This window comes from Larus michahellis, chromosome 1 (genome assembly GCF_964199755.1).
Source record: "Larus michahellis chromosome 1, bLarMic1.1, whole genome shotgun sequence".
Taxonomy (NCBI): Eukaryota; Metazoa; Chordata; class Aves; order Charadriiformes; family Laridae; genus Larus; species Larus michahellis.
The window spans coordinates 62,765,296-62,783,169 of NC_133896.1; the positions used below are offsets into that span (position 1 = coordinate 62,765,296).

General features: G+C 49.3%; 1 protein-coding gene across 1 annotated transcript; it reads left to right on the forward strand.

Moving 5' to 3' along the window:
- The first annotated feature begins 580 nt into the window (after positions 1-580).
- Positions 581-16,670, forward strand: SVOPL (SVOP like). Its single transcript, XM_074572531.1, has 14 exons — positions 581-659; positions 1,751-1,842; positions 2,788-2,886; positions 3,337-3,408; positions 3,509-3,633; positions 5,128-5,191; positions 6,664-6,789; positions 8,228-8,356; positions 10,019-10,092; positions 11,658-11,860; positions 13,019-13,130; positions 14,358-14,439; positions 15,984-16,073; positions 16,467-16,670. The coding sequence occupies exons 1-14, from the start codon at positions 581-583 to the stop codon at positions 16,668-16,670; spliced, it is 1,551 nt and encodes a 516-aa protein (XP_074428632.1).
- Positions 16,671-17,874: the final 1,204 nt, after the last annotated feature.

The window sequence follows — 17,874 nt, forward strand, 5'->3', positions numbered from 1 at the left end:
GCAGGCTGGGCCACCCTGCTCCTCGGCACGGCTCTTGCTACCCACTGGCTCTGCCTCAGTGGGCGCTCCCATAAGGCTGAGCAATTACAGGGTGAGACATCTCTACCACCCACTCAGCCCCAGCTTCCACGGGGTAGCAATTTCTGCCTCCAACAGGGGCAACACGCTGCTGGTCATGTCATGTCTTGGCTCTTGGAGATGCCTCTGCATTTCACTCATCTCCGGGCTGGGGAAATGGTCACACATACTCTTGTGTTAGGGGTCTCCAGTCTTCCCTAAGGCAGTCCCTGGACTTTCCATGAAAACAGCCAGTGCAATGCAATGTTTGATATCTGTCAGTTCAACTAACTTGCCTTCTGATGTTTCTATGTATTTTTCACCAAAAAACACTATGGGAAGGGACGTGTCCTAATAGCTGCCTGAAACTAACACACGTGTGAGCACATCTGAATGTTTCCACTCCAGCGCGGGAGGATGCTTTGCTGGCTTATTGCTCAGATGGCTTTGTGGCTGTCCAGAGGTTTCACAGCTAAATCCCAGCCTTGCCCAGCAGTGACGGCGGACCCCAGTAGGATCTGAGATGGCCACTGCACCAAAAGAGGCAGAAAATGCTATCAGCTTGGAGGAAATCCACATGGAGAAACAAGAACCCCCAAAAGGTGAGTTTGTATTGGCAGGACTAGAAATTTGGGTCCTCATTTAGTCAAGGTAGAGGGAGGCTCCCCAGTCCTGGCACTCCAGCTACCTAAAACCTCTGTACATGGAGCCAGAAGCATCAGCTTCACACTGCTCCTTTCCCATCACAGCTACCAGACTGGTGGCTGCTACCTACAGCGGTGGGAAGAGCTGGCTGTCTTGGTTTTTCTCAGGCCTCTGCTTTGTGTAAACGTTTTATTATACCTGTAATTCAAGGATTCTTTCATTTGGGATAGTTTATTTTTAAAAAGAAAAATGTATTTTATTTCAAAAGCATTGTAAAGTGAAAGAAAATGTAGAAAAGCATAAAAAGAAAAGTTCTGCATCTGAAAAAACAAAATAATAAAATTTTATCCTGAAATTCTGCAGTAAGTTCTGTTCCATTTTAGAGGTAATGTCTTAGTTGGGAGATAAATGGCCTGACAGAAAAATTTATGTAGCTATGACTTTACCTAAATAAGAGCTTAAAAGTGCACATATACTGAAAGCTTTCTGCAGGTCTGTTTATAAAGTCATCCCAGCCCTGGTCTGGAGATGCTTCATTTCCTCCTCAAATGGGGCAGAAAAGTCAGGAATAAAGGTTTAGGAGATAAAACTGAGCCCAGAGTCCCTGGTTGCGCTCGTCTTGCAGGGCTTGGACCTGGGGCAGCCCCCAGCTCATACCGCCCGTGCTGGGAGTGGGCCTGTACCCCAGGGGCGCAGAGGGGCTGACGCTCACAGGAGTTTGGGCAGGGGAAGGAAGTATACCATTGCCCAGATGCAGCACCAGCCATGGGTTTCTGAACCATGTGGGGCAACTCAGTACAAGGCTGTCCTTCCTCCATGCCCAGCTTGTCCTCTCCTCACCTGGCTACTCTTTCAGCAACCCCGACATGCCCGGCCACCAGCATGCCCAGGGGTTGGTCAGTGGACACACAACTGGTAGAGGTGTCCAGCTTTTTTCCTGGTGAGGTCCCACAATAGCATGAAAAATGTTCACATTTCATAGAGAGGAGGTACAATTTGACTGCTGGTGTGGTTTTTGTCTCTGTCTTTCCTTCCCTTTGGTGTTCAGGGAAGAAGACGTTTACAGTGGAAGAGGCTGTGGAAACCATTGGGTTTGGGAGGTTCCACATCATGCTTTTCCTGATCATGGGCAGCACTGGGGTAGGTGTCTGCAGCCATCTGCACTGTCCTGGAAAAACACTCTTCTCATTTTTCACACGTACCTTCTCAAGCAGGATTTCTGCTGTTGTCATCTTTGTCCAAAATCAATATTGGCTAAAATTGATATCAGACCTATTTCAGGGCAAAGCTGAGCAGGTTGGCCCAGAGCATCCTGGCCTGGCCCCTGCCTTGGTGCACTGATGGGACGTGTCTTCAATAGTGCCTGAGATTTAAGTTCAGCCTCCCAACTGCATTTTTCACACCATCCACAGGACACCCAAACCCTGTGCAATCTAGCATGGGAGGCCTGTCCTCCTCTCACCCTTGGCTATCTGAAAAATTTCCTAACTGCCAGGGTCTTGGCCTACCTTGTGTGGGAACTGAGGCAAAAGCCTGGGGCCAGGCTGCAGTAAAGATGCGATGGCAACATATCCACGAGGATCATTGCAGCTGAGGTGTAAGAGCCTGGAGCTATGTGTAAATGATAGGCTTATTTCTTAACTGAAGCCAGCTGCTGGGGCAAACAGCCAAAGGAGCAATGAAGTTTTTAATCAAAAACAGTTTTAAGAGGTCATCTTTGTGTTAGATTCAAATTCACAGCTGGGTACCTAACCAAGCAGCTTGGTTTCCAGAGGCAGTGGAAGACCTTCCACTGGCAAGCTGGTTAAGAGTCTCCTCTGCAAAGGATGAGTATTTCCAGCCTTCCTAGATACACAGTGTACCCAGATGCCCACTTTCTAGCTGCACCTTTCTCCCCTCCTCTTCTTGTTTCCAAGTGCTCACACCTTCCAGATCAGGCACAAGGTCTCAGACCACCATGGCTTCATAGGGCTGTTTTGACACGGTGGAACTGCCATGGCTCCAGGCTTGGTAGGACTGAGGGACTTTCCCCTGTGGGTTGCTTGTGGCTTCCCATCTTGCTAATGTGTACACTCATTCCTGAAGGTGGCTGAAGCCATGGAGATCATGCTAATAGCTGTTGTGTCCCCTCTCATCCGATGCGAGTGGCAGCTTCAAGACTGGCAGGTGGCTTTAGTGACAACGGTGAGTGACTTGCATTCCCTGCATACGGGTCATCCACTACATGAGCATTGTGCAGGGAACCACCACAGGTTTTGTAAAGTACATTTCCCAGTGGATCAAATAAATTCCTAGGGCCTCCTCTCAGGGACAAGAACAGTACAACTGTAGAAAACTAGAAAGCAAATTGACGAGAGCAAACGTCTGTGTCCAGAGCTATAATGCCCAAACAAGCCCCCACTTCCATATTCTTATTTTGAAGTCCTTGCCATCCAGCCCTCAGCTTTGAGGGTTGAAGCAGTGAGTGCCTACATGGAGGAAGTCAACCCCTGAAAGCCATCTCGCTCATGGTTCTGGGCACTGCAGTTCATCCTGCTGCTTGGAAACCATTCAACTCACCCACGGTTCAAAGAGCAGAGCTGCCCGGTGCTGCCCAAAGTGGGCCCTCCACAGCTGTGTTTCAATTCCCCGTAGATGGTGTTTTTTGGCTACATGGTCTTCAGCATAGTTCTTGGGCTCCTAGCCGACAGGTATGGCCGCTGGAAGGTGAGTGAATGAGTGAACATGTCCTTTTCCCAAGCCCCACGGAAGCCATGCACCCATCTGGGCCTGCAGTTTGATGACCCTAATTTTGACCCTTTTGCAGATTCTGCTGCTCTCGTTTCTCTGGGCAGCCTATTTCTCCCTGCTGACCTCGTTTGCCCCATCCTACATCTGGTTTGTGTTCCTGCGGGCCATGGTAGGAGGTGGCGTGTCGGGCCACGCACAAGGGTAAGGCTGTGCTTCGCTCCTCGTGGCACAGGCAGCCACAAGCCAACCTTCACGGTGGGGTTAGCGGAGGCGCCCACGGACCCAAGGGGGCTGAGTTCCTGGGGCTTGCAGCAAGAAAGGCCATTCAGCTCATTTTGTCTTTACCGTGGCAGAGCACCCGGTTTCCCTTGTGTTGAGCCTGATAAGCCATGGCTGTGCTGTGACCGGGAGAAGACATCAGGGAAGGGGCCTCCACGGGGGCTGGAAGTAGAAAGGGGAGCGAATTCCCACACCGCCTTAAAACAACACACCGTTCTGCAATTTCACAGAATCCTGGTTGATTGACCTAAATTGCAGTTCCCAAGGACTCCCCAAGCCCAGGAATAGAGGGGGCAGCTGGTTTACATTAAGCCAGTGACAGAGGGATTATTAAGCACATATATTATAAAAACAATTAGACAGGTAATAGATGAGCAAAGGCTGCTTCCTCATAAAAAAGTCACAACAATTCTGCTTAGGTAGCAAATTCTTCTTGAACTGATGTAAAACGTTCCCACTTAAATGAAACTTTTTGCCCTGTTGGGGAGGAAAGGGGGACGTGGAGCCAGAGAGGAGAAATTTACAATATTAACAACCACTTCACTAGGAGTGCGGCAAAATAAATTATTTCTTTCGACTCTCTCGGGGAGTCAAATGCAACATTTCAGCATCTTCCATGGTTCCTCGGAGCCTGGTTTCCTCCTGCCCACACAGGAAAGCCCCAAACTGGATGCGTTGACCCAAGAGCCCTTTGCTGAAGAGAAGGACAGGAGGGAGAGTGGTGCTGTTGGGAGGAGGAGGCACCATGTGCCTGGGTCACACAGACACCAAGCTCCAGGGGATGCCTCCCTCGCAGGAAGGCCCCTGTTCCCTGGCCATGGAAGCTACAAATCAGCCTAATGAGGATGGAGGGAAATTGAGTATTTTATAAAACACTTCAATAGCCGAGACAGAAGGAGCCAATGTGGGTCTCTCCTCACTCCCCTCTCTTTCCAGCCAAGGAAGCACAATTCACACCTGTGAGCCTGAGAGACGCCAGTGCCAGGCCCTCCCCCAAGGGCTATCCAACCATCGGATAAAAAGTGAAATGGGCCATTTTCTTTATTTAGTGAAAAAAGATTCACTAAAAATTTCCACTTCTGTGGCCTGTGCTGACACCTCAGTCACCCCACAGGACCTTCCCGTAGGTTTCCTGATGCACAGACTGCAGTGTTTACCTGCCTGTATCCTACAGCCGTGGCCTGGAAGGGTTTCACGCTGTCCATCTCCCTTACATGTAATTTGGTGCCTGCCCAAGTGAAAGGTACATTGAGCAGGGATCCCTCAGTGTCTGGGAGCTCAGTGGTGGAAGAGGGATGGTACTCTGTCTACAGGCAGCAACGTCCGGCACAGAGTGAGCTGAGCTGAACTGCTATTGATTAGTATAGAAATTCTCTTGGTTGCTGTATTTCTGCATTTTTTCCCCTTTTTCTGCAGGCTTATCATAAAAACGGAATTTTTGCCTACCAAATACCGAGGATACATGTTGCCCTTATCTCAGGTAAGACTGAGCACGTTACCGTTTTTCCTAGCCCCAAGTCCCGGGAGATTTGTCCCACTGCCATTTGGAAGCCAGGCCTCCAGCACATCAGCCTTTTTCCCAGAGCATTCACATTTGTCTTAGCCCGAGCGAATGCCTGCTGCCTCCTGTGCCCTGGAGTGTGGCGACTGCATTAGTAAACGCGTACACAGGCAGCTGCCTGCAGAAGAGAGGCAATTTCTTCTCAAAGAATTGTATGCTCCATACGTTGCGTGGGGACTTTGAGTGATGGCTGCCACCCAGCCTCTTGGTTGCCCTATCGATAACCGTGCTGCCTGCTCTAATGGGGCCAGTGCCAATGGGCTTTCTGGCAAGCCCTGAGGCTAGTGGCACCACCAGCCCCCTCCAGGACTGCACTCATCCCTCCTCTCTTTGGGCTTGTTTAATAACAATTTATTAATAGGGCGATTCCCAGATGAGGTCCTAATCTGTGCCTTTCACTGTCCCTGCTCAGGGCTTTGCGTGGGATAGGGCTACCAGAGATAGTCCCAAATTTGTCCTGAGATGTGCTGGGAGGGTTGTGACCGCTTGCTGGGCAAAGACCAGAGCAAGCGTGACTGGGGTTGTTGCTTACTTCAGATTTCTATGGTGGGCACTTGCTGCATGTGCAAATGATCTGTGGAAGCCTCATTGAGCGCACAAATTCATCTGATTGTTGAACCAAGAGTGTTTGTATACGGTCTTGGTGGCAGGGATAATTTGCTTTTCATTACTGCCAGTTTGATCCCAGGCCTTCATTACCAAAGTGTCATCAGAAACACAAAGGTTTATAAAAAAGAACACTCTTGTATTTCTCCCCAGAAATTTGTTATTTCTGCCCGCAGATTACTCATGAACTTGCTGTGGCTTTTATGTATTTGTTTGTGCTTTGTGTTGGCTGAGCTCCCTTGGGTGGACCCCTGGAAAGGGACGCATCTTCTCATGGCAACAAGTGAACTTTGGGGAGGAATGTACTTGCAGATCAGGGGCCAGATTCTCCATTGGTATAACTTGGCATTGAGTCCTCTGGAGACCCACCAACTCCCAGCAGTGGAAATCTGGCTTGCTTTTGCTGTCGATGCTTGTAAATCTGCTGCTTCCCAGCAGATATTTAGACAAGAGGAAAATTCAGGGGGATGAGTATTAGCGGAGAAGTGACTGGAAGGACAAAAAAAGGGGCTTTAAGCACAATGGTAGCCACAGCTAGTTACATGTTTTCATCTGGAGCTAATGAAGACTATCTTCATCTGTCCCTCCCCAGATTCTTGTCTGTCTTTCCCTCTTTCCTTCAATCCAAGCTCCGCTTCTCAGACAGACGCAGGATGGCTAAGGGTGAACCGCAGTGCTCCCCATAACAGATCCCCACCTATCTGTGGAATCAGACCAGAAGGGAAGAAAACAGACAAATCGTTGCCATGTGTTCATATTTTAACCCCTTCCTTTCCCTTGGAAAGGTGTTTTGGTTGGCAGGATCCTTGTTAATCATTGGGCTGGCATCGGTGGTGAACCCAACCATTGGCTGGCGGTGGCTGATCAGAATTGCCTCCATCCCTGGCATCCTTCTCATCCTGGTGTTCAAGGTAGGAAGAGCTCCACTCCCTGCCGCACCGCCACCAACCTGCCCTGTCCCCAGGCACCAACAGGCATCACCCTCTGACCCCTCACAAGCCTGGGGTTGTCCTCGTGGCCTCCTTTTGCCGCTACAGCCCTCTCACCTGAGCAGCTTGGGAAGGTCCTTATGGCCTGCGGGGGCGGAAACTGCAGACCAGCTGCTGGGGAGGTGTCACCCTGTGGGAGATGGCTTGCCTTTGCCTTGCTTTGCGAAGTCTCTGGCTTTGCTGCCCTGCTGCGGCCCTCCAGCATCCCGGGCTCCACTGTCCAGGCTGCCAGTGGTACCCAGAGACCACGGTGATGGGTCAGGCATCTAGAGGAAAACAGGCTAGCCAGGATGTGCAAAAAATCACAAGTAATATCTTCAGTCTAGTGCTGGCCACAGCACACTTTCTTAAGTCTTTACATTGGCTAGGGCTGAGGAAAGAAGCCTCAGTAAATGGTTCACAGAGCAAATGGGTGTCAGGGTCAACCGCGGCTTCCCCAGGTTTAGTCACGCTTCAGAAATATCAGCCTTGGACATGAGGACCGTCTTATTTCTGAGGAGTGATGTGGAAAATCCCTATTTATGGTGCTCGTGGGCACTGCAGCGCTAAGCTGTGGATGGTGCAAATTGTGGGGATGTGAAATCCCGTCCTGCAGCTGAACAAATGCACAAGTCCATCTGGGGTGCTACCTGGGCAGTTAAATGCAAGGTCGCTGTGAATGTCCACTCGTATAACTTTGATGTTTGGAATCCCTGATTATTTTGCAGGAAAAAAATGGTAGCACAAGTTTTTAGTCCAGAAGGAAAAAAAGACACAGTCAGCATATGTACCTTTAAAAAAGGAGTTTTTAATTCATATGTCAGTGATACACATGCAGTTGTTTATAATTTAATAGAGCCATCATTTAATGAAAAGGTATTTTATTTTGGAAAGAGGACCAGGGGCGGGTGAACATTGCAAATGCTAGCGATGAGTGAGTTTGTCCCTAAATTTCATCCATGTCATCTTTTTTTTTTAATAGTCTTGTTGAGTCTTCCAAGACTTTTGCTTAAGTGACACATGCCTCATCCCGTTTTAGAATTTCAATTAATTAAGGGTTGGTTTTTGTTAAACCTGTGTCTTTGCCTGCCACCTCTCATGAGTGCTTGCCACAGACAGCTCGGTAGCAGGCCCCTGGCAGCTGGACCAAGAAACGGGTTTGTTGGGCAGAGTGAGCCCACTAACACGGGGCATGGAGACCTGTGACATGCAGGGGTGGCCCAGGGCATGGCTGGGGAGGAGGACAGACAAAAGGCTGCTCCAGCTCAGGCAGTGCCCTGTGCTAACCTGGCCAGGCTCCTGGACACGATGGGAAGCTGTGAGTAGGGTTGCGTTAGACAGAGGGGTACAGAAAGGCTTTATGACACCGCTCTGCTTTCAGTTTATCCCGGAGTCGGCGCGGTACAACATCTCCACGGGAAATGTGGCGGCTGCCACGGCCACGCTGCGGAGGATAGCCAAGATGAACGGGGCGGTGATGCCCGAGGGGGTGCTGAGGGAGCCCACCAAGGTAAGCCAAGCCCGCGGCGTTGCCCAGCCCCTCCGTCCCGGACAGGGCTGCCGGCCTCTGGGCTTCGGGAAGGGAGCGGGACTGCCAAGCACGTCTTGCTCTGCCTCTCTCCCCCTCCTCCCCTGGTTTCTTTCCAAACAACTATTGAATGTGATGATGAAGATGTCATTTTTCTTTTGGCGACACAGTAATCTTGGACGTCAAAGAGGAATTGAGTTTTCTGCCTTTTTCTTTTTTTGGCTTTCTTTGTGTTCACTGAGAAAAAAATATCATGCTGAGAAAAGATTTGCTTCCTTTACCACAAAAACAGTTCCTGGAAAAGTGCGTTCTTCCTTATTGCCCATCCATCCCCCTGGGGTGTCCCCTGTTCCGTGAGACCCAGGAACTGCCCCTCGGGGTCCCTCTCAGGGTCTGGGCTGGTCAGGCTGCAAGGGTCCCTGCCATGAGGTCACCCACCACTCCCAGAGGCTTCTCCCAGCCCTTGGCTGGGCTTGTCCACTGGGTCTCAGCACACCAGGTCCCTGAGTGTGGAGCCACAGACCGGCAGAAGAGTGTCAAAGAAGAAGAGGTCGTTTCAGAGCTACCACCGTTTGCACCTGTGAGCAGCTGAGGAGTTGAACACTACTGGGCCAAAAAGCACGTGTGGGTGTTGCAGGCAGGGCAGGAGAGGAGCTGGGGGCCAGGTCCCCCCCCCACAGGCTGCTTCCCTTTATCCCCAGTTTGGGCCCTGCCAACTGCAGGGTGGGAGGACTTACTCAGGTGGCTCCTTTGATCCCCAAGATATAAAGATTGGACAAATTATTGTCTAGGGCCTCAAAATTATTTTCCAGCTCTTTTAAGTCCCTTTCCTGGACCTCTTTGCTGCTTATTCAATCCCACAGGCACCAAGCATTGTCCTTAGCAATTCATGCAAGATGGTGCTATTGTATTGGAATTAATTAGGATTAAAGCTTCCCTGTAGTTTAATTGAATTTATGTAATGGACCCACATTGGCTGTGGGAAGGATTTTTTTGTTAGTTGTGCACCCTCTCAGGCTTAACCAATGATGAGGAAAACGACAATAAATCCAACCCAAACCATCCCTGTGAACTGGTCTACCCTCGGTGGTGGGATGCTGGGGCAGCTGCCGGCTCGTGGGGAGCAGCGGGGCTGGCAGGGCCCCCCAGTGCTTGCTTGTCTCTCTGCTCACTGGCATTTCAGGCCTCCCAGCGAGATGTATGTGTCCGCAAACTTGCTCCACAGGCAGACACGCGGACACTGGGTCCCTTGTCCCCAGCACGTGGGGCAATGGGATCTGCCAGCAGACCTGGCAGTGCTGGCCCCCAGCAGCAATCAGGTCCCCCTCCGGCAACGTGATGCTCATGCTGGGGCCGGACTGCTGGGGGCTGGGGGATCCTGTGGGGGCCAAGAGCGCTCAGGGTGTTCTCTTCTCCTCCCCTCCATCCTTTGCAGCTTGTATTCCTGTGGGCATCCTTTGGGAAGAGGGGCTTTCTTCTGTGGAGGGCTGATGGGGTGCTGTGTTGCACCATCTGTCAGTCTGTCCATGCCATCGGCAGCCTGGGGTGAGGGCAGGGGGTCCTGGGGTGCCAGCTGCTGCCGCAGAACACTCGCCCCTCTATAAGACGCCTTTCTAAAAACTATTTCTCTCAAACAATTTGCAGGAAAGGAGAGGAAGATTCAAGGACCTCATACACCCCAAATACCTCAGAACCACTTTGCAGATATGGATCATATGGTAAAAAAAAAAATAAAAAATTAATTTATTGTCTTCTCTTGCTTATCAGCTCATTCTCTCATTTGAACATGTGCAGGGAACAGAAGCTTCCCATTGACTCTGCCATTACAAGGCACCACTTCTGCCTCAGGCAGTGGTTGCAGATCCTTTGGCAGCTGGAGGAGGGAATATGTGGGTGTGGGTCACCATAGGCTTGTCCTGATCTCAGCCCATGCCTCACAAACCCTGTGTCGGTTGGTGTTAACACAGGCAGAAAAAGGCTGGACATCCAGGATGGGGCAGGCCACCATGAGTCCTTCCTCAGGACAAGGAGGCTGAGGGAAGGTGGGGTGGGAGGCAGGCGAGAGCGGCAGGAGTGAGCCCACGCCTGCCAGCAGTGTGTCCTGACCATGTGCCTTCCCTTCTTGGTGTAAACTTGTTCTTCCCAAGAGGAGGACAAAGGCACCACCTTTGTGGGCCAGCCAGTGTATCAGTGAAATAGGGCTCCAACAGAAAGTCATTAACTGTTACCAGTGCCGCTGGCTGGGGAAAATTAAGATTGAAGAGAGATGGGTTTCATATGCAATGGTCCTGGTAGCTATATGCAAGGGTAATACATGTTTCATTGACTTTGCTGTCTGGAATGGAAACGTATAAATAATGGGTCCGTGGGAACTCATTGACCCACAATGTTGCTAAGTCAGGCCTTGAATTTTTTATGTTTTTTTTCCCCTCAACTTATATGAGTGTTATGAAACATCTTTCTTTTTGTTTTTTAATCCTCCTTTCTCTCCTAGTCCCCCCCAGGAGTCGCTGGCGTGTTCTCGGGTTTGCATTCCCACACCCCCCGTGCCCTGAGCATCCCCCGCCTCCCCAGGCAGCTCGGTTCCTAGCCCAGATTGCTGCTCGTTTCTGAAACTGCCCGGGGCGGGGGGATAAAAAAGTGAAAATTACTCCTCGGCCTGCTTATGATTAGGCGTATGCTGAATTACTTGATAATGACACAGCCAGGACGCCATCACCAACGCTGTGTTCCTGACAGCCAGCCAGGGCGCAATGTGAGCCTCTCCAGTCAGTTAATGTAAACTCCTTCCGAAAATCCCTGGGTAGAAAGGATAAGGATTAAAAAAAAAACCTGGACAGTTGCTTCATGTGAGCTGATGCTGAGACTCCCTGCTCAGCGCCTCCCCCCCACCCCAGGCAGGGAATGGTTTGGAATTCGCTTACAGCCCTGCGTGAGGAAAGGGACCAAAGGGGCATGTTCTCCCCAGCCTGATGGCAGCAGGTCACCTGCTGCAGAGCAAGAACCAGCACTAAGGGACAAGCAGAAAGATGAGCTATGAGCTGGAGTGAGGTCCTCCGAGGAAGAGAGGTGCATGGATATAGGTGGTAGCGGTGTGTGCCGTGCATGGGGTCACCAGTGACCTGGTGGGTGCCTGAGTCACTGCCAGGCTCAGGCTAGGGGGGTCCATCATGTGGAGCTGGTGTGTGCAGCGGGGGTCCCAGGGCACCCAAAACCTGCTGCATTTCAGTTTCCTCACCTTCCCCATCGTGTTCACTGCTCATTGCAGTGTTTCCCCCTCCAGGTTTGGCATAGCTTTCGCTTATTACAGCGTCATCTTGGCCAGCGCCGAGTTACTGGAGCGGGACGTTGTCTGTGGCTCCGTGGCACCACCGGTGCAGGACCCTGGCGATGACTCCGAGGAGAGCCGCAGCCCCTGCCACTGCCACTTGTTCGGACCCGCTGCCTACCAGACCATGATCATCAGCACAGTCGGAGAGATCGCACGTAACCTCTTCTCCCCCGCCTTGCCCTGCTGGTCCCTTTTCACAGCCAGACGATACTCCCCGCAAAGCTTTTAGCTGTGCATGCACCTGGGGACGTGCCAGTGGTCAAAATGTCCTCAGCATTGCCGGCAAAGTGCCAGGCACAGGCTCTTCAAATGGAAGGTCTGGGGCACAGGCCATGGGCTGGTGGCATAGGGCAAGGGAGGGCATCGCTCCCCAGGTGAATAATTCAGCTTCCGATGGCAGCACGGGTCCTTCCAACAGCAGAGCCAAAGGCCTCCTTTGCAGTTAGTACATACTGACAGCCTTGGTTGGATTCCAGGGGAAAATTGCTCCTATTTTACCAGAACCAAGCCTGGCTTCCCAAATTCCCAGACCTGTAGTTTTGTAAAGTCATAAATAAGCAAGGATTGCAAATAGTCGCATTGATGTAACCGAATGCACCATGCAAGCGCCCTGCTTTCCAAGAGCTGGTGGCCTCAGGAGCAGGTCCTGTTCTGAGCACTACAGTAAAGGACAACTACGCGCTCAGGGAACCCGCAGCAAACCAAAATGCTCCCTGGTGCAGCCTGTTGGGGAGCACTGTGGGGGTGGCTGGATGGCCCAAAGGCACCCACATGGCACCCTTGAGAGAACTTGGTGCTGTGTGCAGGTCTAGTATTGCAACACTCCTGGGAGGTGAATATTTTCCCTTGTTCATGTCTCAGCAACTGAGCTACAAAGTGACCGCGTGTTGGGTCCTGGGCTGGCACCAGTCCAGGGATGCATCCAGGTGCCAGCTTGGCTCCCAGCTCATGGAGAGGACTAAGCCGGATACACTCTGGATCCCACTGTATGGCTGGGCCATGGACAGAGGGAACGAAACCACCCAGGCCTGTGGTGCTCAGTGGTGTCCTGCCGTAGTACAGCAGGGCAATTTCAGAGGACAAGCTCCATCTGTCCTCTGTGGGGAAGGACAAATTAAAAAGGGACATGGTGGCAAGCTACAGGGTTTGGGTACAGGAAGGGAATTATAGGGTTTGTGCATTTTGTAGAGCATTTATTAAGCTCTGGGGATGCAGAGAGGTGTTTTTGAAGCACACTGCATAAGGTCTATCAAGCCAGACAATCATTGCAGTTAGGTCATCTAACATTTTACAGTTTTCTTTTTTGTCTCCAGTAAATCCTTTGAACATTCTCGGCATCAATTTCCTCGGAAGGCGCCTGAGCCTGTGTATCACCATGGGATGTACGGCGCTATTCTTTCTTCTCCTCAATATCTGCACCTCAAGGTAGTCTCTCTCAGCATGGGAGGGCTGTTGGGAGGGCGTGCAGTGCTGTGGGCAGAGGTGGTGGTCTGTGGTATCACAGAATCACAGAATGGTTCGGGTTTCAAGGGACCTTAAAGATCATCTAGTTCCAACCCCCCTCCCATGGGCAGGGACACCTCCCACTAGCCCAGGCTGCTCAAAGCATCATCCAGCCTGGCCTTGAAAGGTCACCAATTGGTCAGGCCAGTAATTCTTATATACCTGAAACCCCCTCCCGACTGGTTCCCTGCACTTCTCGGGAAAACTGTGGCAGCAGATGCTGGGGTGCACAGGGCAACTCACTCACCCACCCACGTGGCTTCCCCTAAGCGTACAACAAGCTGCTTTCTAGTGCAGTTTGGAAAATTAAAAATGATGTGAAGAACATCCACCAGAAAGAAGTAATATTTTTCTTGCATTCTCTTTCCGCCCCCCCTTTCTTTAGTTTTTGGCAATGTTACATGTGTCTCTTCTGATTTGTAGAGTCAGGCTCCTCTAACTCGTAGAGCTTCAAGGGAAGGGCTGCCATGAGTGCTGTAATTATCAGCTTGATTTGTGAGGATGTGCAAGAAAGACACCCCCCCCTCAAGCTTGCAGAGCTTAACAGTTACTGAAAATCAGGATGGCTTCAAGCTGAAGTTTCCTCTAAACTGGCTGGTAGCCTGATGGCTGCTCGCCAGCGGTGTACAGCCCTGTGGGCCACTAGCCTTGGAGGCTGGCTGAAATACTTGGGAGCTGGAGTGGGAGGCTACAAATAGTCGTTAAACTAAATGAGCCCCTGTCAGGAAGCTTACAGTCATTCACTAAGGCATTGGCCTCTGTGCTGCTATTATTGTTCTTTTCAGTTTTTCCCTGAAGCTGAGCCTGCCCATCATATCTGCTTGCAACAGTTTTACAGAGGAACCAAAAACAAGGGCTGGGCTGGAAGACTTGGCCATAAAATGCTGAAATCACCAGCCAAACTTCTACGGTCCTGTTCAGATCATTCCCTCCAGCCTTCAACACTGGCCTAAAGGAAACCTAACATGCAATAGGCCTTTGTCAAACATGCCTAAAGAAAGATTATACTTATCAGCAATCAACTTTTCCTTCTGCTTGCCCTTATATTAAGCTGGTAAAAGCCTTAGCACAGTGCCTGTATTGGGTTGCATCTCTGCTGATCACCGTCCAGTGACGCTAACTCTCCGCACCACACGGCTTTCTCTCCAGCACAGGCATGATTGGGTTCCTCTTCATGCTGCGGGCCTTGGTTTCAGCAAACTTCAACACCATCTACATTTATACAGCAGAGGTGGGTCCTCCTGAGAGTACGTTAAGCTGCTCTGGGGCATGAAAGGCCATTTGCCTGTACTGAGGAAGGCTGCCATATTTATTGAGTAGTTAAGAGTCATCTTCCTTGAACTAACTATCATCTCTTGCTTCCTGGCCACACTGTTTTCATATGCAAGATCAGGGAAGGTATCAAAACTAGCTGGAGATGACAAGAGCGGGTGGAAGAGGAATGCTCTACTGAGCCACCTGTTGGTCAGCTACTACAAAATGTTATTTTCGAGGATGTTGTGTACCATCTTCCAAAAGCCACAATCTTTCCCCTCCCCAATTCCTGCAAAGTTAGAAAATAGGCTACCACTGAATTGAACCTGTGCCGGCACTTAAGGGACTGATGTAATAGTATGAGGTAGCATTTGAGGTTATATATAAGATTTTTTTCACTTAATGGAAATTGCTGTCTTCTGTCCACAAATAGTTTTATACCTTCAGAGAGCTTGTCCTTCAGACAATTTTGGATCCATGAGTTCTGTGGGTTAAGTATGCATTGTTGAGGGTTTTTGTTGTTCTCTTTTAAACAATTGTGTGGAGTTAGATGTATTGCCTCATAGATTGAGTAAAGTGATAAAAAGCAAACAGAAGTAGCTCCCTGTGCTGGCCTGATACTTCTTTTAATAGTACACTACAGTATTTAAGCATGCGCCAGGTTTGAATAAATACCAGCATTTTAATAGTCCTGAATTGGATGCTGTTGTTGTAAAGACCGTTCCTGCAACAGCCATATCGTAAACCAATACTACTCACAATTTAATCAACGATCAAAATTAACTTGGAAATCCTCCTTCCAACCACGTGCCTGGACTCCTCCCTAATTACCTTACCTTACCTTACCTCCATTGGCTTGGCGCAGCAAAGCATTTAACCAAAGGCTTACACGAGTATCCTTGCTAAAGCTAAAGTCTATTGATATCAACAGGACTTAACTAAAGTTAAACAAAACACATGCTTAATGTTTTATTAGCGCAGGTGTTTGGGAGATGTGAAAAAGAAAATACACAAAGCACATTCTTCTAAGCCTGGAGGTTTCTTACCGGGATCTGTTTTTCTTTTTCCTCCTTCTAAACAAAAGTGCTGTTGATACAAATAAATAGGCAGTCATGAAGGCTGCAGACAGTATTCTTTCTTCCTGCTTTCCAGATACAGGGCCTGGCAATATAAATTGAATTCTTCCTTTAGCACCCAGCCTGTCCTCTGTGACTTTGATGTGAGCTGCCCAGAACAGCTGGGAGAAGGCAGTGGGAGGGAGAGGAGGGCAAGGAGCAAACAGCAGGATGATCGCATCCAGCATTGATTGATTGTCCCTAAAACTTTAGTTGGGGCAAAAAATGGCAGATTTCTAATGGCACAAACGGGAACCAAAGGAGCCTTTATTTCTTTTCACATCTTAAACCACTAGCTGCCCTTGATAATGTAAGGGGTCTCTCTGAAGAAAAACTTTAAGAAAAATAAGGACACGTATCACAGATTATCATTGCGCTAATCCGATTTCTTTCTGTCCTGCTTTAGGTTTATCCAACCACAATGCGAGCCCTGGGGATGGGAACAAGTGGGTCATTGTGCCGCGTTGGAGCTATGGTGGCCCCATTTATATCACAAGTAAGAGCCTGCTTGATAGTGGTTGGTAAACATTGTGCCAATCATTGCTATCAAATATACAGAGAGACGCCCCCCAAGTTCACAACAACATCAACAAAAAACCACTGGAGAGATGTATTCAATTCCTTTCCCCCCCAGTTCATTAGTTCTTTAGCTGATATTTATACAGAGTACTTAATGCAGCCTTTGCCAGATCCAGACCTGCAAAAATCTCTTCCCAGAGCTTAGCTTGCTGCTATTTGTTACTTTCTGAAAGGTCTTACATTCACAAGACATTGTTTTTCTATTGTTGAGTCTCTCAGGTGTTTGTGACCCTTTGTCTGCTCTTTAATTCCTAATTAACTGCCAGCCCCCCATACCACTGAGCTGATGGTTGAACCCTTCTGCCTGCAGGTTCTTATGAAGGCTTCTTTCCTTGGGGCCCTGTGTGTCTCCGCATCTGTGTGTGTTGTGTGTGCAATCTCTGCCTTCACGCTGCCCATCGAGACCAAGGGCAGGGCACTGCAGGTTTGTATGACCACCCCAGGACCTCCTGTGTGTATCTACGTGCTATTTAGAAACCAGCATTCAGCCAGCATCCAAAACAAACTCTCCTGAGAGGGTTCGTAATCCAAAATAAAGGCCTGAGAGGCAAGCACAGGAGCGTGCTTTTGCAGCAGCTTAAAGCACTGTCACCCCAGTTGCCTAAAGCTCATTTCTCATCAAAGCACAAACCAGAAGGCCTGTCCTAGCCCCAGCTCCCTCATGCCAGCATGTTAGCTTCAGCTAACCCAAACCCCTCTTTGCTTCTATCTCCAGACCTGACGAAGTTGCTGCTTCACAGGCACATATTCTGTTCCGCCTGTGCTGTAGGGAGAGAGGACGGCGGATATAAGTAATACCTTAAAACTACTAAAGCCCTTTCTTCATCAAATTCAAGTTGAAAGCCCCAGCTGCATCAGTCTGTTACCTAAGCCCTTGTGGCTAGCGCTTCCTAAAAAGCAATCAGCCAAAACACTAAGCACAAAGACTAAGGGGCGGAGGGGGAGGGAAGTTTAAATTCAGACAGCTTCCCATGCAGAAGTCTCGTTAGTTTAATTACAGGAGGTGGTGAGCAATTCTGCAATTCCTCGATTCAGTCATACCAGCACGGAAATTTCTCACGTCACGCATGCAGCATGCCCACAGCACACTGCCTGTTATTTTGCAGTCTTACCTGTGTCAACCAGAAGACCACGGGCTAAATAATCCACATTCTTCAGCAGCCTAGAGCAAGACCGATGTCTGACCAAAATGCTTTATGTGGCCTTCAGAACCAGACTTTAAAAAAAACATACATACAAACACACACATATATACACACACTTAACTTCATTGGGTCACATCTTTTAAGGTTTCCCCAAGGTGCATGGGACAATTAATCTCGGGGCTTTCAGAAAAGCAACATGTTAATCATTGCCTGCTTCGTCAAATGCTTGTCTTTAAAAAATGTTTGTCTTTCATTTCTTTTATGCCATTTAAAATACCTATATGATATTCTATAAAAGACTGGGGAAAAAATAATCAAAATTTAAGTAAGGAAGCGGTCAAAGCAACTTATTCTTCCCTTGTGGGTGAAATTCAACCCCACGCACAGAGGCCAGAGAGCCCTTTAGGCCTTCAAATGGTTGGATTTACAATAATTACTAAGCAAAACACTTCATTAAAACTGCTTTAGACATAAAAGGAAAGCTTTGATTCTGCTACAGTTGGATTAACTTTAGCTAGCAGTGGTCGAGATAAATGGGAGTGTAATGATTCCTTAATAGTATCCCCCCTTTTC

Bases quoted from the DNA above. Each gene is read 5' to 3' on its own strand.
- SVOPL (XM_074572531.1), top strand. From the start codon at position 581: ATGGCCACTGCACCAAAAGAGGCAGAAAATGCTATCAGCTTGGAGGAA. The intron at 1,843-2,787 runs GTAGGTGTCTGC...TCATTCCTGAAG, and splicing joins TGATCATGGGCAGCACTGGG to GTGGCTGAAGCCATGGAGAT. The intron at 10,093-11,657 runs GTAAAAAAAAAA...TTCCCCCTCCAG, and splicing joins TTGCAGATATGGATCATATG to GTTTGGCATAGCTTTCGCTT.